This window comes from Grampus griseus (genome assembly GCF_964374135.1).
Source record: "Grampus griseus genome assembly, chromosome: 1".
NCBI classification, from domain to species: Eukaryota; Metazoa; Chordata; class Mammalia; order Artiodactyla; family Delphinidae; genus Grampus; species Grampus griseus.
In genome coordinates, this window is record NC_139017.1 from 22,784,568 (window position 1) to 22,806,276 (window position 21,709).

Below are 21,709 nucleotides of genomic sequence, written 5' to 3' on the forward strand. Positions count from 1 at the left end.
GGAGGGGCCCTTTACCTTGTAGTTCAGAGGGCTGAGGTGCTTGAAGCATCCAAAGCAGGTGTAGGCCAGGCAGACCAGGATGGTAAGCAGAAGCACCAGGAAGGTGAACACGGTGAGGGGAGCCTTCAGACCTGCGGACAGAGAGATGCCAGCCTTGGCGGGGGGGAGGTCACACCTGGTGCAGGAACCGTGTGTGGCTTCTCCCTCAGGCCGAAGACGAAGAGAAGGCATCAGCCACCCCCTTCCCACCATCTCCAGCAGCTGGGATGGCATCTTCACAGGCAGGGGCACAAAGAGTGACCCACTGAACAGCTGGCGTTATCCCTGGTCGGATTTCAGGTACTGGGGCACCGGGTCAAAGGCAAGTTGCCAGCTTCCTTGCCGGGTCAGTTCCCTCCAGTCTCCAGTGCCCTCGGCAGAGTCACACATCTCTTCTGCCTCTTCCTTTTTCTCAAGAGTGGCAGTTCTCCCTCCTGCGTGTCCCCACTGCCTCCACACCGTGAAGTGTGAGGACCTGGGCCCATCCACACCCGCAAAGAGCATCGCGGACGAGCTTCCCCCTCTCTGGTTCAGCCCCTTCATAGCTGGTAAAGGGACCATCTTCTCTGTCAGGCTGTCTGGGGCAATCGCCCTGGCCTTCACCAGGTTACACCTGACCTCAGGATAGCTTGGAACTGGGCTGTCGGCGCTGTACCCAACCAGCCCTCACCCTTGGGGTACCACCTTCTGATTGGACACCGAGTTGATGCTCTTAAAACAGGAAGGGATTTGAGTGGCTGGTGTGGATGCGGGAATAGGAGGCTGGGTGTTGCCTCCTGCCCTCCACCCCCGCCCTAGTCAGGCCACTCACCCAGGCGCAGGAAGGAAAAGAAGTAGAGCCAGAAGAGGCACAGGATGGGAGCGGCCAAGGCCTGGTTCACAGCTGCGAAGTGGATTCTCTTCTCCAGCTTTGCCGGGAGGTAGGCAAAGTAGAGGTTGTGCCGGTCGACCATGTGCTTGAGCAGGATGTAGATGAGGCCTGCAGGGCCAGGGCTGTGAGCTGGACGGTGGCTGGGCCGCAGGGGCCACTCGACGCCCTTCCTCCTGGAGGTGGCTACTTGTGCCGGGAGCTGGGCTGGGGCTGCGGCTGGGCTACGTGCACACGTGCACGTCCTGGCTCCTACTGCTTTTTCTCCTTCTCTTTCTCTCCCCGCCCCGCCCCGCCCTGTCCACCTCTCCCCCTCTCTCCTTTCCCCACCTCCCCTCCCTCCCTCCCAGCCTCTTTCTGACCCAGGGAGTAGAGGTGTCTGTGCTGCTGTCCCCACGGAACATTGAAATTCTAGGACCATTTTGGGGAAAGAAGCGATTTTACACCCAGAGGCCTGGCCTCAACTTCCTCCCACGCTGAGCCCCCCTCCTCTTATCCCTCAGTGCTCCCATGCTCCTTTCCTTCTCCCACCCAAGCTGACCCCCTGTACCGTCCCTGCCAACAGATGCCCAAGCGTCTAAACCCAGGGATGGCACAGGAGGTGGGTGGGTGCTGCCTTTTCTATCATGTCAGGTTCTTTAAAAACATTTTTTGTTGTTGTTTTGAAGGAGTAATACTATCGTAGATCTTTAAAAATAGTACGAGGGCTTCCCTGGTGGCGCAGTGGTTGAGAGTCCGCCTGCCGATGGCAGGGGACGCGGGTTCGTGCCCCGGTCCGGGAGGATCCCACATGCTGCGGAGCGGCTGGGCCCGTGAGCCATGGCCGCTGAGCCTGCGCGTCCGGAGCCTGTGCTCCGCAACAGGAGAGGCCACAGCAGTGAGAGGCCTGCGTACCGCAAAAAAAAAAAAAAAAGTACAAGAGTATACAGGGAAAACTAAAACTTCCTCCTTTCCCTAAACCACAGCTATCACTGCCAACAGTCTCCAGGGTGTTCTGTTTCCCTCCAGACGCTTCCATTTGTCTGCCAGCTCCTGATGGTGTATTTTAATTGCAAGACCTTGACCTTGTAAGTCAAACAGTCCTAAGTTCATATCTGGGCTCTACTCCTCACTAACAAAGCGTTAAGTGCTTCATCTGTGAAAAGGGGACAGAAACAAGACCTGCCTTGAAGGATCGTGAGAGAATTAAGTGTGACAGTCCACGTGGAGAGTGACAGTGGCTGCTAGAGCCAGGACACAAACACGAGAGCCTCCACCAGTGCTGCTGGCACTGTGCTAGCCGCTGCCGGAGGGTCAGCCAGGAATGAAGTGGTCAGCCGGCAGAGGCCCTCAGACCAGGAGGGGTACTAAGAGAGCTCGCAGTTTGGAAGGCCCGCGGAAGGAATCCACGGGAAGTGAAATTAAATGTGGCGTCCCCTGTGGCTCCCTGGCAGCTTCTGGTTCCTGTGGCCACAAGAGGCCCTCTGTTTGTGGGGCTCCAGGACGCCCTGCTGATGGCTGTCAGCCATCCGCCTACCCGGGGACCGGCCCCAGGGCCACTCACCGAACGGCACGATGATGGGGCAGGTGATGCTGTAGGCCATGATGACGGTGAAGACGCAGAGCATCCACGCGTACATGGCTCCAAACTCGTACTCGAAGGCCTGGTTCTGGGAGGGGGAGGTGGTGAGGGGCTTAGGGGCTTGGTCCACACCAGCCCGCCTCTGTGCACTCCAAGTGGGCGGGGAGAACACAGTGCGGGAGGACTTTGGAAGTGGGAGGCTCACCGCGCCCCTCACCTCTCAAGGCCCCTTCTGTCCCTCCACAAGCCTCCTCCAGCTTCACCTGGCTCACGCACAGACCTCGAAAGGCACAATGACTCGTGTTTTCGTAGTGTTTCTCTTGTTCTAATCCTGTCTACACAACAGGCCTGTGAGCCCCCAAAGGGCAGAGGGGCTACATCTGACTGTAGAATGATACTCCACAGACTCTGTCAGACCCAACATCACTCCGCCCCTTCCAGCCGTGTGTCCCGGGCCAAGCACTTGACCTCCAGGTGGCTTAGTCTGTGCGTCTGCAAAGCAAACTCCAGTAGCGCCCATCTCACGGCGGGCTCTGAGGATTAAATGACAGGATGCAGGGCTTCTCCTCTTATGGTTCCCACAGTGGCAAAGGAGAATAAAAGAGAACCCCACACACCCAATTTAGAGAGTCCTGGAACAAATGCCACCAGCCCAAAATGCCTTGACCTCTGTAGTAATCTAAGAATTTATGCAAATGAAGGTCCATGGGAAAGGTTTGTGTGTGTGTGTGTGTGTGTGTGTGTGTGTGTGTGTGTGTGTGTGTGTGTGAGATCAGCCCGGTTAAAATGCAAAAATCCCCACTCTCTCCTCCAGCCCGAGTCAGTGTGGAGGATGACCTAGCCAGGCCCTCACCCAGGCTCCTTACACCTCCTCTCCTCACAGCCCTGGGCCCAGCTGAGAGGCCCTGAGCAGAGTGCCCGGCACTTAGCAGGCGGCTGGGTGAACGCGGGCGGCGGGGAGGCTCTGGGACGAAGGCGGCGCCCACACCCAGCCTCTGTACCTGCTTGATGTTTCTGCGGTCGGCTGCAGTCTTGGCCATGACCATGCGGAAGGTGTAGAGGATGAGGCCGGGCAGCCGCAGCAGCTCCATGCCGTTGCCAATGAAGGCCGAGGCGATGACATAGTTCACAAAGAAGGCGCCCTGGTCGGGCAGGAAGACGCACCTGGGGAACCACCGGGTGGGCGAGCTGAGCGCCCCGAGAGGGAGAGGGGCCCGTGACTGAGCAGAGACAGGACTCAGAACTGACCACGGATTTGGCCATCTGGAAGTCACTGTCAACCTAGACCCGAGCTGGTTGGGTATGGGTGTGTCTGTCTGTGGCTGCCAGCTCCCAAGTCCTCAGTTTACCCAGCGAGAACCCATTTAAGAAAATTCACTCTATCCTTTCAGATAGGCACGGCCAGGCTTCCCTGTGAGCAGTCCTTTGGAAAAGTCTATCTTGGACATTCGGGCCTACATTAGGACTTAAAGTATAGTACAGTAGGGGCTGGGAATGAATCCCAGCTCTGTCTCTTAACTAGCTGGGTAGCCTTTTTTTCTTCAGCATGTCTGGGCCTCAGTCTCATCTGTAAAATGGAAATAGTCAAATTTCTGACTCATAGCTTGTTTAAAGATTAAATGAAAGAAAGAATCAAGCATTTAGCATAGCATCTTCTTAAATAACCGCTATTACTATTAAGTGGGTTCGGTACAAGTTGAAAATACTAACGAGGACACACATTAGAAATAAGTTCAACTCCTCTCTCCTAGCAAAAATAATCCTGGACCAGACAGTCATTCTGGTTGCAGTGTTAATTATTATTCTCCTTCCCCCTTCCCTGGCACCACTGAGACCCAGCAGTTCCTTCTCCCCAGGCGGTTCTGTTCTCAGTAAGTAAGTTTCAAAGAATGAATGAGAACGCCACTAATTGAGTTTCAACCTAAAAGATTAACCACATTTCTGCACTTGTAGCACAAAGTGGGTCAGTTCCCCCGGTGCAGCCCCGTCAGGAACCTGTAGTGGTGCGGGGAGTCCACAGGCCCTGAAGGACAGACAACCCTCCCCCCACTGCAGCCCCAGCCCCAGCCCCTGGGGGACGTGGCTCCAAAACTCAGCGTGGCCGATACTTACTCCAACCTGACAGAGGCCTCCGAGGAAGTTTTATCAAAGAGCCACCGGAAGAAAAAATCCAAACTGAAAGAAAAATGAATCCCGTAAGAACTTATTTCCAACAGTCCATGTGATCACTGCATATGTTTTCATTTTCTTCTGCTTTTTTTTTTTTTTAAAAAAGGCCAAATCTCAAGATCTACCCTGGTTCTCTAAGATGCTACTTATTATACCATAACTCATCAGGGCCTGCTTTGACAGAAACTTCCTTCCTCAAAATAACCAAAGCCATGATGAGACCCTCTCCCTAAGTGGAAGGTCCATGGTAAGTTTCATTTTCAAGCTTTTTTTTTTTTTTAAGGCAGAAAGATCATATCTCTGGAAGAATCAGTGGGCCGGCACAATTGCATGCCAAGTGAGTGTGACAGGTTCAAATGTCGTCAGGAATTTGCAACCACTCCCAAAGCATCTGCATTTTCTTGAGGACAGTGTTCTCTGTTGTGACCCTGGTTCTGAATTTAGAGCAGGAGGTGGTAATATGTACCTGGTGAGGCCCAGGGAGGGCAGAATCAGCACCATGAAGATCAAGAATATGTAGACCTTGGTCATCATGATTCGGTTTTCCCCTGACCTGCAGGAAGTCAGAGGTGAGCCGTCACAGTCCCTCAGGTGCACCGGGCGTCCCCAGTAAGGCCCCGGCTGTATGCCCATCGTGCTGGCGGGGAGGGGGCATCAGAGACACCCACCTCAGGGGCGAGCCCCAGGGAACTCACTTGGTCCAGTGAGACTCCAGCACCGTAGAGTAGTAAACGACGGTGGGCAGCAGGGCTGAGAAGGACCACAGGAGGAGGGTTGGGAAGAACTGGCTGATGATGGGGTCCTAGAAAACAGTCCACAGCAGAGAGAGCTGTGAGCCCTGGGGGCTTTGGGCCATGACCTGTTGGCATGGTGACTCAGTGACCTCTGGGATTTTGGTCACTTTTGTCCCCCAGAAGCAACACTGTACCTGGTACAGGGTAGATAATGTCGGCTGAACAGACAATAACAGCACCTGACATTTGTACAGTGCTTTCTTTTTCTTTTTCTTTTTTTTTTTTTTTTTTTGCGGTACACGGGCCTCTCACTGCTGTGGCCTCTCCCGTTGCGGAGCACAGGCTCCGGACACGCAGGCCCAGCGGCCATGGCTCACGGGCCCAGCCGCTCCGCGGCATGTGGGATCTTCCCGGACCAGGGCACGAACCCGCGTCCCCTGCATCGGCAGGCGGACTCTCAACCACTGCGCCACCAGGGAAGCCCCAGTGCTTTATTTTTCTTATTTTTATTTAAAGAAGATTTTTGGCCACGCTATGTGACATTTGGGATTTTAGTTCCCCCACCAGGGATCGAAACTGTACCCCCTGCAGTGGAAGCATAGAGTCTTAACCACTGAACCTCCAGGGAAGTCCCTTTATAGCTCTTTAGAGTGAAGAATGCAACTTCACATACAACTGAACTCCACTTGTCTTACTGACCAGAGAGATAACCTCCTCCATTCCCTATAGAAAGCCAATGACGGACGCCAAAGGAAGACAGAGCACTGACGGCCAGGGCCCTTCCCCAGCCACCTGGCCCAGTCGTAGCTTCCCAGAACTGCTTCGTGATTGTTCCCAATCTCATCTATGCCTGTTGTACTTGTTATTGCAATTACATGGTTCGATTAACTTATTACCTTCTCTGATAAAATGAGCATAGCAATAGAGAGATTTCTTTGAAAACTAAGTTGGGTACATTGGAAAGACTTGATAAAGGCCAATTTCTCAAAAACGCTGCTGAATTAGATGAGAGTGAATTAACTGTAAAAGACCAAGGGAAATGAAATCTAGGAGGGTTCTATACTTTGAACGGCTTTGCAGGTATCTTTAAGTTCTTGCTTGACTGTGAGAAAGCAAAACTAGAATCACAAACAATGAAATAAGCGTGTATTTTATATAAAATACACAAAGGGGAAATCCAGTCAGCAGATCCTTCCTCAAAAGAACAGGCCTTGACCATACATCAAAAGACTGGCAAAGGAATAAACATGTAGATGCTTTAAATCTAAACAAAACTTACATATTTTTTATTATCTATTGAGTCATTTGATCATCACAACGGCCCCATGGGTATAACGTAGCAGAGTGTTATAGAGGACAAAGCCAGTTTTTAGAGGAAAAACCAAGGCTCAGAATTCCTCAGCTAGGGAATGGCAGAGCGAGGACCAGGCCCTCAGGCCCCCCAGCCCACTGTGCTCTCCCAGAGTGTGATTAACCAAATGCCAAGTGGAACTGAAGGAAAAAGAAAGGATGTGGAGTGATATTTCAGCAAAGCCAATTGTGGGAAACCAAGTTGATGCCATTTTAGGGAGTGTTCAGCTGTTATCAATTCATCTAAGGTCCTTAAAAATCATTCATTACCTATCTAGAATAAGGACCTTTACAACAGGATTATCAGAAACTGAAATATAAAAAGAAAACTTGATTCATGACCCTGCCACCCCAACCAGAGAAGCGCTTTGCATTCTTCGCTACCCACTCCCCGTAGCAGCCATCCTGCACACACATCACTGGCACACCACTCTAACCACTGCTGAGAGAGAATTTCATATTCTGCTTTTATCGTAAAACCCCACGTCTGCCACAAAGTCTATACAATTTTTTAATGGATGCTTAACAGTCTGTCAGACTGAATATACCTCATTCAACTCCTAATTTTACCCCTACTGTTGAACATTTAGATTGATTCCACTGTATCTATGTCTCTATAGTTAACACATATACACACACACATACATACACTTACATGTACACATAAAGTATATACACACATGTATATCTACATAACGTTACTATAAAGACATTGTAATAAATGTGGCCACGCCTGCTCAGGGGCTTCAAAGCACATGAGCCGAGTGACACGGCCTCTGGCTTCAGCGGCCCCCGCGGCTCTTGGTCTCATTCCTCCCGCACCCGCCATGCCCTCTTGGCAGAGGCCCTGCAGAGTGGTCACTCACATTTAGCGCATGGATGGGTTTGGTGACGTTGAACTTGTCCATGGTGGACAGGATGATGGAGGGCGTGGTCAGGAAAAACAGCCCCAAGAAGAGAGTGAAGTTGATGCCCAGCCATTGGAACCACCAGCGGAGGCCCTGGATAGAGAGGTTCTTCCTGCAGAGGGGAGGACACAGGCCTTGGAGGTTTATCTCTCAGGCTCTGGCCACCTATGACACCTACAGTGCCCACGGCTTGGGTGAGTCAGAAGGTCAAATTTAGGCAAGGCAAGAGACTAGACTGAGGGCTCTGGCTGAGGGCCCATCTTGACCTTGGGAGCACAGGCAAGTGTCCTGCACTGACCTTCAGCTATAGGAAGGTCGAATTTGGGGTCCCTATGAGCTCAGAGGGAAAACAGGTTATCTGCAGCTAGAGTCTGGGAGCCAGAACCTACTCGAAGAGATGCCATGAGCCCCCCAGCAGACCAAACAGGCTGCAACATGGCACTTTTCAGACACACTAAAGACACGTGACTCCCCACGGGGCCATGAGCTGTGGTGTGAGCTGGAGGGAGGCGGGGGACAAAAGCAAAAGGCGCAGCTGGAACCCGCCCTGGCTTCTCACCCCACCAGGAGCAGACCGACAAACCAGTCCCAAGTTTAGAAAGCTCAGTGAACCAAAGAGCAGAACTGCCAGGGGCTGAAGTACAGCCCGGTGGAGATGAGCGCCCAAACCCTGCTCTGGACCAGGAACTGAGGCCAGGCCGGATGGCGAGCCATGCTGGGGCCTCTGCGGGGCTGTCCTCACCCTCGGCATCGTGCTTAAGGCTCCTGTGAACACAGGTCGGCTCACCAGCTTGGGGCCCAGGCTAGAGAGGCGGCTGGCACCTAACCCAGGGCTGCACTGTCTGTTACAGCAGCCTCGAGCCACAGCAGGCTACTGCGTGTTGAAATGTGGCTGGTGCAAACAGAGATGGGCCAGAAGTGGCACATACATGCTGGATCTCAAAGACGCTACGTATGAAAAGGAGACTAAAACATCTCAATTAAAAAAAACTGATTACATATTAAAATGATAATATTTTAGATACAGAGGGAGAACTCTTATTAAAGTTAATTTTAACAGTTTCTTTTTTTTTAAGACCTGTTTTTTTGTTGTGGTTTTTTTGGTGTTTTTTGGCCTCACCGTGCACCTTGCAGGATCTCAGTTCCCTGACCGGGGACTGAACCTGGGCCATGGCCGTGAAAGCCTGAAATCCTAACCACTAGGCAACCAGGGAACTCCCCAGTTTCTTTTACTTTTTTTAATGTGGCTAAAAGGAAACTTAAAAGTACATACATTGCTCCCATTATAATCCTACCAGACACTGCTGATACCGGGGAGAAACAATGGAGTGAAGTCCTGGCTGTGGACACACCACCCACCCCCATCACACCCTCCACCCCCTGCCCAGAGGGGTGCAGGAGAGTCTGAGTGTCTCTCTGAGTGCCAGGTCACACCTGTGCTTCCAGGTGACTTGGGCAGCCCTGCAGGGCTCCCAGGCCCCATTCCCACCCCTTGCCGGCCTGGGGGCTCACCAGCAGATGTCTTCGGGGTAAGCGGCGAAGCTGACCGTCCACTTGGAGATGCAGAGCTCTCTGCTGTGGGAGGATGGCTGCGGGTCACTTTTGCACTGAAGGCCCTGACACTTGCAGGCGTTGAAGTCCTTCAGGATGCTGCCAGGAAATGTAGAAATGGCCAGGGTCCAGACCCCTCGGGGTACCACGTACCCACACAGCAAACAGGACCGTGTGAGAGTGGGAGCCCCATGGCACAGGACCTTTGCTTTATTATTAGTTTATTATACTTACGCTATAATTAGTGCTATGAAAGAGATGCCATTCTTAGCACATTATGTGCAGAATTTTGCTGAATCCTCAGGACAACCCTCTAAGCCGGGGATTACCATTCCCATTTTACAGATGAGGAAACTGAGGCTCTCAGAGTTAGGTTTTGCACCCTGTCTGTCTGACCCCAGCTCCCACGCTGTTGGCATTGCCCCAACATAGGGTTCCTCCTTGCGGCCCCCCTCTGCCCTGCCCATGAAGCTGGACATCCCGCTGCCAGGCCCGGGGCCTCACTTTTCCACTCCCTCACCTCTTCCCAGGCCCCATAGCAGCATTAGACTGCATCACCTACGACTCCAAGATGCCCCTCCCTAGGACTCCCACCCCCACCCTCTCCACACCTTCCCTCTTTAGTCTCCCAAAAAGAACCCACCAGCACCCCTACTCCTGTCTCAGAACACTCTTCCTCTTTCCACCGGCCTCGTCCCCACCCCAGCCTCACTTGAGAGTCTGCAAGGCACAGCCAGGAGTCTGTTCCCAGGGTTCACGATGCACAAAGCAGGGAAGGCAGGGGAAGGAGCATTTGCTGGGCCAGCTCCTTTCCGTCTCCCTCTACCGACCCCATCCCCTGCTGCCCCCGAGGCGAGACGACATGGAGATCCCAGGCATGAGAGCGTTTTAGGAGCTAGAGCTCATGCCAAGGTGCACTATGAAAACCCACTCCCTTGGGCCAGGCTCTCAGCAGCAGTGAGCATCCTGCAGTGCCCAGAGGTATTCCCCCACAGCAGTGCATTTGTAGGCAGATGGGAAGGCCACGCACAGAAGGAAGATCTGTGGTTCCAGAGTGGGTACATGAAAGAGGGTGGCATCCACCCCACCTGGTGAAATGCTGGCTCATAGAGGCAATGGGATCCCTGGGGCAGCTGGTGAGAGCTCGGCAGTGGGGTAAGGCCATATCAACCCAAGAGGGGCTCAGCTGGAATCACAAACATCAGCCAGGCTCCCCAAGGGAGTGGGTGTGGATGGCTGCCCCCAATCCCAGCCACACCGGCAGAAGGAGATGGAAATGCTACAAATCCCAGCAGTGGCGGTTCAGCAGCTCTGTCTCTATCCAAGAGGGACAGCAATTTAGCTGGAGGCAGACAAGGAACATGCCCACACTCACTAGGTGGCCATGGACTTTTCCTGGAAGGTGACGAAGGCCATTCCCAGGGGCTGGTCCTGGACCCTGCATTCCTCTTCTGTGATCCTCTCCGTCAGCCTGTCCTTCATGCGCGTGTAGTAGGCGATGGCGTCCTCCTACCAGAGGACACATCCCCTTGTGATGACATGGCCCTGTGCAGGTCTCGGGAGACCCAGCGCCCATGTTCCCGGGGGGTGTGGGCCCTCACCCACTCACACCCCTTCACTTCACAGCAGCAGAACTGGCCACAGGGCTTGGGGTTGATGAGGGTCTGCTGGCCTGTCTTCATCTGCAGGTTTGTGTAATAGGTCAGGCTCTTCTCTGTCTTTTTTCTGCAGTGGGAGGGACAAACTTCAGACTCGCAATCCTGTGGTGTGACTCACAGAGCCACTCCCCTCCTTTCCTCCCTAGCGGATCCGAGGCCAGCAAGGAAGGAAGATGGCATCTCAGAGGGAAGGAGTCAGAAAGGTGCAGGCCAGCTCGGCCCATGCCCGCCCACCCTGCCAGCCCTCCCTTACCTCTCCCTGCACAGGTAAATCAGCTTGGCCACGTTGTAGCACAGCTGGACCTCCACCACTTCACACGTGGGATACGCGTCCCTGTGCCCAGGGCAGATCAGAAGCAAAAGATAGCCATTGGAAAAGAGAACCCCCCCAGGCAGGAGAGACCCCCAAGACTCCAGGGGTGGCAGAGCAATTACACTGCTCATTTCTGTGCCAGGGGAGACCTCTTTCCTCTTTGTCTTTTATCAAAGGGGGAAATTTTGAAATGTAATACAAAGAGGTCCTTTTAAATAGCGTGAAAGTAACTGCCTGAAACTGACAAGTTTATACCCACTTGGCTTTAAATCAGTCAGTACTTCTCCTGAAGAAAAAAAATAACACTATTCATTACCTCCTCTACCCATGCAAAGGAGCAAATTTACTGTTTGCTCTAGGTCATTTGTACTCTGGACCATCACTGAAATCCTATTCAGTTTGTGACCCTTTTGAAGATCACAGACCTTTTTGGTCTCATGAAAGCAAAGGACCCTCAGCCCAGTAAATGCATTAACTTATTTGATCCTCGCCATAACCTGTGAGGTTTGTGTCCCCATTTTACAGATGAGGACAATATGTGTCGGAGAGGTAAAACGACTTGTGCCCAAGATCACACAGCTAGTGAGTGTCTGAGCCAGGAAGTGAATCCAGGCGGCCCAGCTCCAGGGCCCATGCCTGTACCCAGCGTACGATGCTCCCTCACCATATACGCAAAATCCTATGTGCAACTCCTGGGCATTCCTGAACCGTGTACATCCCCACCCACTACTTGCTAGGCACTGGGATGGAGCCTGGATAAGTTTACATTTTAGTGAGAGAGAGAGAGACAGCCCATAGACATGTCAGGCAGACAATTTCAGGTCCCATTACGAGCTTTGCGGAAGAGAACAATGGCGTAAGCATCCCTTCTACAAGGCAGATTCACACATCAATCCCCATGGATTGCAGCAGTGTTCACTAAAAGGGCTGCCTGAAATAGGAGAAAGTGTGATTCAGTGTTTGTAATGGGAATGAGAGGACTTTTTTTTCTCTTTAAGGTAATATATTAAGTGGAGCTACTGTTTCCAAATGTTGCCTAACAGGAAACTTCGGGGAGCTGTTTCAAGGAATAGAGAAAAATGATTCCAGTACCCAATGTTTATGTATAGAAAAATATTTCTAAAATACTTAGAGTTTCTAAAAGAGAGGTTCGTCAATAAATTTTAAACATTCATTTTGCAATTCTGTTTATACTAATAATTTGCTTCATAAATAGTGCCAAGTCAAGCCACAGCCAGCCCCTAATCCACACTACAAATTAATGACTGCTGATGAGGAACGAATACAGCCTGAAACCTCAGCTCCCTAGCCCAGGTGCAAGTCCTCCAGCCCAGGGTCCTGGGAGCCTTCCCGGCCTGCTCTCCCCCGACCATCCCCTTTCCCGAAGCTCCATGAGATGCCCTGCATTCATCGCACCGTACACACAATTTCCTTCTCACAGGAAGGCCCTTCCTCTAGCCTCCACCTGCAGGTATCCCCGGTGCAGGTGCTCAGAGGAGGCTGCTGGAAAGGAGGTTCTGCTGGGAGAGCTGTGAGAGAGCTCTGTGAGGACAGGGCTCCGGACCCGGAGTGCTCACTCAAGAGACACGTGCTGAGCAGAAGACTGAACCACGAAATGCAGAGCGGGGCCCGGGTCCCTCCCCGCCTCCGAGACTGCTGTCTCTCGGGCATCTCTTACTCTGCAAAGCCGACGCAGAGAAGCCCAGGGTGAATCCTTTTCTTTTTTTTTTGTTTGCAGGGAATGTGTGGGCGTGTTGTTTCTATGAATCTTTTTCTCTGCCCCTGAGCTCTCAAGATGTTTATCTGCCCCACACCCTGGCCTGTATTCTGGCTACTGCGTTCACGTGGGCAGCCGTGGCTGCCGGCAGAGGACGTGCCGCCCCAGCCCAGGTCCTCACAGCCCCAGGAGAGCCTGCCCAGAGCAGCATCCGCGGCTCTGTGGCTGGGCCAAGTCCTCCTAGGGCGTCTCTCCCCTTCCCTCCCAGTGTAAGCGGCCCTGCTCACCGGAAGTGGCTCTCCACAGTCTCCTTCTTCGCATCTCTGGAGAGTCCTGTGATGAACAGGGTCCGTCTCACCTGCGGGAGAAACACACCAGGGAGAAAAGTCACCAGGGCAAGCCAGTCTGCCAGGGGGACACACCCTGTTCAAGCCTCCTCAAGGAAGACGATGGGGACTCAGAGGCTCAGGTGCTTGCCTTCCTGGCCTGACAGAGCCTTGAAGTCTCTTCTTTACATAGCATCTTCTTCTAGGCAGTCAAGAATAAATTTCCAGGGAATTCCCTGGTGGTCCAGTGGTTAGAGCTCTGCGCTTCCACTGCACGGGGCACGGGTTCGATCCCTGGTCAGGGAACTAAGATCCCGCATGCCACGCAGTGTGGCCAAAAAAAAAAAAAAAACATTTCCAAAGCAATTTCGATGAGCCTCCTTTGCATGACAAGAGACTGAGAAAGAACCCAGAAAGGGGAAGTGACTCAAATGAGGTCACACAGCAGATCAGAGGAGGCCCCAGGCCTGGAACCAAGTAATAGAAACTCCCTCTCCCCCCATCAAGTTATGGGCTGCAATGAGAGAGGGAGCTGCTCTCAATTCAAACTTCTTGGAAGTTACTTAGAATCCGTAACTACACGCCCAAACCCCACAAATCTAAAGGCTAGTTGGCAAAATGGGGGGAAATAGCCAAATCCTAAAACAATCTACCAGACAAAAATTTTAATGCCGATTCTGAGCACACATTTGCAAGCCTGAGGCCCCTCCTTACCCTCACTGCCATCGTGGTGCTGGGGAATGAGCCTGGTGCCACGCCTCCCCAGCTCCCACCTGAGACCCTCCCCAGCACGTGTCCAGCCCCCCACCGCCCCTCACTCACCAGGTTCTCCTCTTTGTACTTGATGGACCGGGTATGGTGCCGCATGAAGCCCACAGTGAGGATGAGGTAAAGGATAGCGAAGACGGTGTGCAGCCAAAGGAGGTCATTGCTGCGGGGGAGGGAGGGACACCACCTGCCATCAGGGCTGGGCTCCCAGGCAGGGAGTGAGGGTGCAGGGCTGGGCACTGAGCTGAGGGCCAAAGGCTTCAGCACAACAGATTCCTCCAACAGAGGTTGAGCGGCCAGTGCCCTTTAGAGAGGGCACTGTCCTGACTGATGAACCCCAGCTCCACGGGGCCCTCTATGTTTCCTAAAACCCGCTGCAAAACAACGGCGGCCTGGGGTGTGTCCATGCCTATAGCCCAGCAGCGGGCACCAACGGCAAAGAGGCTTTCAGACATTAACTCGCTCACTTTGGACGACCTCTGGCCTATCCCGGGCTCCAGAATCCGCCCTCTCCTTGGTTTCACCCATCAGCACCCTCACGCCCCCCAACTTCGAACTCACTCTGTCTGTAGGTTTGCGATGGTCGTCCTCCCAAAGCTGTAAGGGTCTTTGTCTGCAGAGAAGCACAGATACTCAGTTGCAGGGTCACACTAGGGAAGTGGGAGGGGGGCAGCACAGCCTTGGTCTGTGGAGCTCTGAGAAGCAGCAGCATAAGATGTCCGAGAAGTCAGAGGACTGTATCCGGTCTTTTCAGAGCTACACCAACCAAGGCCTCTGCTTTACTCCAAGATGCTTCTGGCAACTTCTCAACCTACCAGGTGGGTAAAGTCAAAGTCTGAATTCATCTTGCTTTGAGAGTCTTGTGGCATTCCTTGAGAAATCTAGAAACACCCTAAGCTGTTCCCAAAACCAAGGCTGGGAATCACTGGGCGTAAGAAGTGGATTCGTGATGGGGACGCTGGATTCCTGTGGGTACTTGGAAATAGAACGCCATGCTCTGATTTTCACTTTGAACATCACAGACATCTTCTGGATCCACGACTTGTGGCCTCCTGATTTGGGTGGGGGCAGGAAACTACAAAACACACTCTGAAAGCCCCCGATCAGTCTTGGGGTCTTCCTCCTACTTAGATATTAGGGGCCCCAGCTCTTGGCCCAGGTTTGGGGTGGCTTCTTCTCCAGATCTTTAAGCAGATGGAAAAGTTCAGAAAGTCACCCTGAGACCTTCTCACATCTGAATTTGAGCATGAATCCTAGGGTTCTGATCCACCACAATGAGGCCCTTTCCCCAGGGCTGCTGCTCTGCCTGGGCCCAACTCAGGCAAGATGAGGAGTCCTTACCCAGCAAGCTCCCCGAGAGGTTGACGGGCAGGATGACACACAGAGACAAGAAGCTGACCACCACCAGCAGGAAGATGATGTGTCTCTGGAACGACAGGTAGTGGATGGCGTCCTCCCCACACCACTCCAGGATCTGGTCATCTCTGGCCAAGACACACATGGAATCCTAGTGAGTAGTGGTAACGGGCTGGGATGATCTCATTTAACCGTCATGACCGTCCGTGAGGTAGGTCCCAATTTGATCTCCACTTTTTTAAATATGAGGAAACAGGTACAGAAACAGCACATTAACTTTTACAAACATCCAGCCTGTAACAGCAGAGCTATGACGTGAACTCCAGAGCCTGGAGCTCTCAGCCCTCGCCCCACACTCCTGGACGAAGGAACCTGCCACCGCTCCACTTTAGGTCTCTAGAAACATCTGTGCCCACGTTTGTGTGTAAATACAATTATCCCTCATCCCTTTCCTGCACCCGTGGACAAGCAAAGCCACTGATAAGAGGGCTGCTGAGAATCTCCCGAGCAAAGCTGTGTGTGTCCAGGCTCACGGCTCCCACCCTTCCTCCCGTCTCCTCCTCAGGGAAACTGGGAGACAGAGGAGGAGCCACTGCCTTATTTTATTTATCTTTGAATATTTATCTATTTATTTGGCTGTGCCGGTCTTCGTTGAGGCATGTGGGATCTCCGTGACCGCGTGCGGACCTTCATTGCGGCACGCGGGATCTTTAGTTGCCGCGTGTGGGATCTTTTAGTTGTGGCACGCGGGATCTAGTTCCCTGACCAGGGATTGAACCCGGGCCCCCTGCATTGGGAGCGCAGAGTTTTAACCACTGGGCCACCAGGGAAGTCCCTGGAGCTACTGCTTTAAACATTCTAAGGCTCAGTCCATCCCGCTGGCCCTGCCTCTTCCCTGTGTCCCTGCTGTGGCCCCAGAGGCGGGGGGCGACCTGCTCCACCCTTTCCCACCCTCAGTGCTGTATTTGGAGGCTCCAGGTCATTTGGGGACCCAGAAGATTCTGGGTTCTGACAGCCAGACTTCCATGCTACAGAGGGAGAAGGGGAGGGGGGTGTCTCCTGTTTTCCTGTTCTCCTGACAGGGAGCTACCCTGAGGATCCTGCTTCCAGAAGACAGGGAAAGCCCTGCACTGGGAAGAAGAGCTCAGGGAAGCAAGGGCCACCGCATAAAAAGGCAGGTGTGAAAGGTGTGGTGCGAGGGCTCTGCAGCCAGCCAGCCAGACCACGGTGGACTCCAGCTCAGCTGCCTCCAGAGAGGGTCACAGCGCCCACCTGAGGCTGGGACCTAAAGCAGGGAGGCTACGACCCGCTAGCTAGCTGGTCACTCAGCAGGTGCACAGGAGGCAGTGAGGATCCAGGCCCAACGCCGTGCCTGGTGCCGGGTGGACGCTCGCAGTACGCTTGCTAATGTTACCCCTTTTTACTGCTTACCTGGAGGACAAAGTTCTGCCACTGACTACACTGTTTTCACTTCTAAATACACTACCAAAATGCATACACTTTGCCACAATACGTGCTTACTAAACAAACATTGGTGAAGATTAAAACCCATAAGTGGGACTTCCCTGGTGGGCCAGTGGGTAAGACTCCACGTTCCCAATGCAGGGGGCCGGGGTTCGATCCCCGGTCGGGGAACTAGATCCCACGTGCACGCCGCAACTAAAAAGATCCCGCATGCCGCAACTAAGAAATAAATAAATAAATAAATATTTTTAAAAAATAAAACCAATAAGTGAGTAATTTTCATCAACAATTTTTTCTTGAGATACACCTCGAATTTCCCTATCTTGCTGGGAAAGGCAATCTGGAAGGAAACTGAGAGGCCTCTTTAAATGTCAGTTGTAACGCTGGGCGTGAGCAGCTGTTAAAATTTAATTGCAGGGCTTCGCTGGTGGCGCAGTGGTTGAGAGTCCGCCTGCCGATGCAGGGGACATGGGTTCGTGCCCCGGTCCGGGAAGATCCCACATGCCGCGGAGCGGCTGGGCCCGTGAGTCTTGGCCGCTGGGCCTGCGCGTCCGGAGCCTGTGCTCCGCAACGGGAGAGGCCACAACAGTGAGAGGCCCGCGTACCGTGAAATAAAAAAAAAAAAAATCTAATTGCAGCCTTAAAAACAGTCAAAGGGTAGTCCTTTCTGTGGCAGGAACAGAAGAGAAAAAACAGTGGGAGTTGAAATGGAAAAATATGTCTGATACAGCATTAAAATGACAAAGCAGAATACGCAACTGTACGGGTATGGCCTCACTCAATGAGAAGTGAGGTCCTCGCAGAGAGGGCTGGAAGGGGACATGGAGTGATAGAAACAGTGGGTATGGACTGCGGTGCAAACCGTCAGCAGCCTTTGCTAGTTAACGTGAAGATGATGAGTCAAAGTTTCTGGCTTTGCCCCACCCGATGGAGGCAGAGAGTGGGGGGCACAGCCCAGGGTAGGGGAATGGCCTAAGTCCCAGCCAGCGGTGCCATGGGCAGTGGCTGAGCAGAGGGAAACATGCCGAGGGCATCTTTCAGAGGTAGGGGTAGGGGTGACTTAAAATTTCTTCCTACGAATTCTGTTCTGTACGTGATGGATTTTTGCACAGAACATGCATGACTTCCGACACTTCCGGAGGAAACGCTGACATGATTTTGGAGTGGGCAGGGAAGGGCGAGGCTGGCAAACCTACCTCTCCCACCTCTGTCCCCTCCTCCCTCCCAGAAACCTCCCCTCCTACTCCAGACCAGAGTTCACTGGTTTCTTCTGCACAACATGCCTTCTGCCAGTTCCCCTGGGAACAACTCTCACCAGCCTGGACTCTTCACAACACGCTCACGCGTGTGAATGCATTTGAACTAGACAGAGCAGGTGTTATTCTCAGCCTGCTTTTATAGTTGGGGAAACTGAAGCCCAGAGAGAGGGACTTACCCAATGTCCTAGAACTGTCACATTTCATCACTTCTAAGATGGCATTTCCATATTTCAACACCTCTGAAATGGGGGGCACCCTGGGATCATAGCCAATCACAGCACAATAGGAAGCATTTTCTCATTCTCGGTGCTGTGCGTCTTACAACGGCGGTTTCTCAGATAGGATGCAATACGGCCGCAGGCAGCAGAGCTGAGACTCGCAGCTTGGCTCTCCCACCACATGCAAGGGGACTAACCGGCTTATAATCACCAAGCGCCTCTTTCAGGATTTCTCTCCAAGGGGCCCAAGTTTTAAGGAAAAAAAGAAAACTTCTAACCACGTGAGCTGAATATATTAAGCAATCATTATTTCTCCACTTTTCACTAATTCAAAGACATGACACTGCCTAGAAGAGCTTCCACCCAAATATATCCGTGTTAAATAGTACGTAGATATAATTCCTGCCTAAAGCAAAAAATTAGCTTTAATTAGCTTGCACAGGGGCTCCCTGGGCCACCTTTATTCTCAGCCCCCAAGTATAGCTTTGGGTCTGAACTGGAAAGTATCTGAGAGACTCCAGCTCAGGATCAGGCAGCTTGGCTCTCTCCTGCTGACGGGCCGAACACCCAAACAAACCCACCCAGACAAAGACACCTCCAGCCACGCGCGCTGTACTCACTGCAGGCGGAAGACCGCAGTCAGCCAGGGGCAGCATCCCTGGAAACGGAGAACAGGGATTAGCTTCCAACAATCTCTGTTTTTCGGAGGCAGACATAATCATCATCTTTGACTTTAAACAACCACCTAACCTCCCGTTTTATAAAAAGCAGTGCTTTTGTCCTAAATTCAGCAAAGCAACCCTCTTGTCCAAACGCGACAGAGTCGGTGTGTTCCCAGTCCTCTGTCACATGCATCCTGTGCCTGGAGATCTTGTGAACGTCTCTCAAGTTTTGACAATTTGTGGAATTATACAGGCTCCTGGGTCAAATGGTGCAACTTGAATGGAGAGCTGATGAAAGTTCAAGGCCGCTCTGGAGAAGCTGATGGGGGCTTCTGTTTGTTTCAAGATGACTGAATGAGATGCAAGACAAAAGCAAGGAACCAAGCCCACTCAACTGGACAGTTCCCTGGGGCGGGGTTTAGAGAGGGAAAGGGTTTCACAGGTTTTAGTGTCCATCGTATCTCTTCAACTTGATACCCCTTCAAGCTGGACTACCAGCTGGGAAAAACAAATATTTGCTCGTCATTCATTTGACAGTCACTTAGCACCTACTGGGTGTCAGGAGGTGGGGAACAGGGCTGGATAAGATTCGGTTCCTGCCCACAGCTGGCTCATAAGCTAGCAAGCAAGTCAATAATTAACTGTCACACAAAGCCGTTAAGTATGATAACACAGACAAGAGCTGTAGCCAGGTGCCTGAGAATTAATCAAAGTCTCGCGATCCTGGATCACGCAGCTGCCACCTTTGCTGTGGTATTTCCCAAGTTCAGGTGTCTTTGTCAAAGCAGAGAAGAGCTCTCACCAGCATGTGCCACTCAAGGTCAAGGGTATAGAGTTAGCGGCTCAGCAGGAGTACAACTGCCCTCTCCCTGCCAATTCATTACTGCCCATCCTGGCAAGCCCCCATCCCGCAGCCACAACCATACCTGCCCCTTAAATACCAACCAGCTCGCTTTCAAAGTCCTGCTGCCCTGAGGAGGAAGATGACAGTCTCTGGAATCTGGACTCACTAGAAACACAAAAGGGAAAAATGGCAGATAATCCTTTTAAAAGGTCTAAAAACTTATGTCTAGTATCTCGCTGCCTCTTAGAGCTCAGGACCAAAGCTACTGGTGCTCGGTGGCTGGAACAAAACATAACTCATCCTGTGAAAAATACAGGCAAGGGCATCGACCGTTCCAAGGTTTGGTGAGACGTCAAACTCTATGTTACGCGGGATGAATAACAGAGGGTCAGGGTATCAGTGGACCATCCTGTGCTCCACACCCTTGAACGTCAGCCCTGTGACTGGTCTACGTAGAGTGACTTCAAAGTGTTGCCTGTTTACGATATATTTCCCAATAGAGCAAATAAAACTTGGAATAAATACTGTATTTTATCAAATCTAAGACACCACTGGTTGTAAAGGGCCCAATTATTTTTTGAACCACTAAGGAGTAAAGGATGCTGTCAATTAACCATGATCACCATCGATAATAAGTTGCACCCAATTTCATAGATGAGAAAATGCCAAACATGAGCATTTTAGACTTGATGAACTGGGGCATTTCACATTGCTAATTCGGGCAGATCCTTGCTTCTGAGTAACCCATAAAAACACCCCGTGCGCTGTGAATTTGAGGTGTTTGCAATATGCTACGTTTTGCTTTTCTCTCTGTTTTCCTACTCCTGGCTTCACCATCCCACTTCTCATGGCATAAGGCCTGGTGAAGCTCAACTTTCAAAGCCTTTCCAGAGAACTGCCTCAATTGACCTTCATGGTAACCCTACGGGCAAGAAGAGGCAAGAGGAAACAACCGAACGAGCTCAGCGTCCTGACCAAGATGACACAGCCACGGAAGTGTGGAGGCCCCTGATTTCCAGGTGCTCTAGTCTCTTGTAGTACTCAGCCCTCCTAGGAGTGAATGTGCCAAAAAGGCACCAGGTGTTTCAAACGTTTCCCCCCAAACAGTCCAAGGCTGGCGCACAGCTGAAGCAGAGGCCCCAGCACCTTACCCCAAGGTTAATACCCTTGGGCTTCCGCAAACACCAGGGTGGAGACTGTGGGGAAAGAAGGTGCATTTACAGACACCCCCATCGCCCTCCTGCACAGACTGCATGTCAACACGGGAACCCCCTGAGGAACAAGGGTGGGGGTCTGCCCGCGGAGCCCCCGGGGAGGCTTGGGCGGGGCAGCCCGGGCCAGTCTCTGTTTCCCCAGTCGCTTCCTATTGCTGCATCTGGCACAAGATCCTGGGGTGAGGGACAGCTAGTTGGAGCTGGAAATTCCAGTTGTGCAGACCTGGAACTCATTCTCCCCCTTCAGGTGACATGCGTAGAGAGCCCAGGGTGGAGGTGGAAGGACGTGAGTCCTGGCCAAGGCAGTCTGTGCTGTGTGACAGAGCGTCCGAAGCGGGTGGATTAGGGCCACTGGCTGACCCTGACCCAGAGGAGAGGAGCAGCTCACCTACGGCCCTGCTGCCCTTCTCAATCCAGCTCGCCTCATCCCCAGCCCCGAACTAATTAATCTCAAAGGAGATACACTTGAAAATGTCCAAGGCGAGAAAGCAAGCTGGCGTCCTCCTCAGCTGATGATGAAAGCCTTAAGTATCTAAGGCAACTAGATTTCTTCCGTAGCCCGAAGCAGCTGGCTCACCGTGGGCCAGCTCCGAGCCCCGGGGGAAAGCTGGGTGTGTGGGCAATGGTTTTCTTACCGCCACCAAGAAGGTACCAAGGCTAATCTCACAGGTCTGTGGTGAAGAGCAGAGAGAACAGTTTCTGGTACAGGCCTGGCAGACACACTAATGAA

At 52.4% G+C, this 21,709-nt stretch overlaps 1 protein-coding gene across 2 annotated transcripts in view; it reads right to left on the reverse strand.

Annotated features, from left to right (window-relative positions):
• The window catches only part of TMEM63A (transmembrane protein 63A), a 32,895-nt gene that overhangs the window by 2,601 nt on the left and 8,585 nt on the right, over window positions 1-21,709 (reverse strand). For both annotated transcript variants that reach the window (XM_082665828.1, XM_082665829.1), the window contains exons 4-21: window positions 19,867-19,930; window positions 18,880-18,917; window positions 15,304-15,446; window positions 14,524-14,575; window positions 14,017-14,125; window positions 13,156-13,226; window positions 11,092-11,172; window positions 10,782-10,905; window positions 10,556-10,689; window positions 9,142-9,279; window positions 7,588-7,741; window positions 5,333-5,439; window positions 5,104-5,190; window positions 4,581-4,643; window positions 3,470-3,632; window positions 2,451-2,556; window positions 851-1,018; window positions 16-131 (exon numbers count right to left, since the gene is read on the reverse strand). In XM_082665828.1, the coding sequence (XP_082521954.1) occupies window positions 16-131; window positions 851-1,018; window positions 2,451-2,556; window positions 3,470-3,632; window positions 4,581-4,643; window positions 5,104-5,190; window positions 5,333-5,439; window positions 7,588-7,741; window positions 9,142-9,279; window positions 10,556-10,689; window positions 10,782-10,905; window positions 11,092-11,172; window positions 13,156-13,226; window positions 14,017-14,125; window positions 14,524-14,575; window positions 15,304-15,446; window positions 18,880-18,917; window positions 19,867-19,930 (1,918 nt within the window). The remainder of the gene's footprint in view (window positions 1-15; window positions 132-850; window positions 1,019-2,450; window positions 2,557-3,469; window positions 3,633-4,580; window positions 4,644-5,103; window positions 5,191-5,332; window positions 5,440-7,587; window positions 7,742-9,141; window positions 9,280-10,555; window positions 10,690-10,781; window positions 10,906-11,091; window positions 11,173-13,155; window positions 13,227-14,016; window positions 14,126-14,523; window positions 14,576-15,303; window positions 15,447-18,879; window positions 18,918-19,866; window positions 19,931-21,709) is intronic.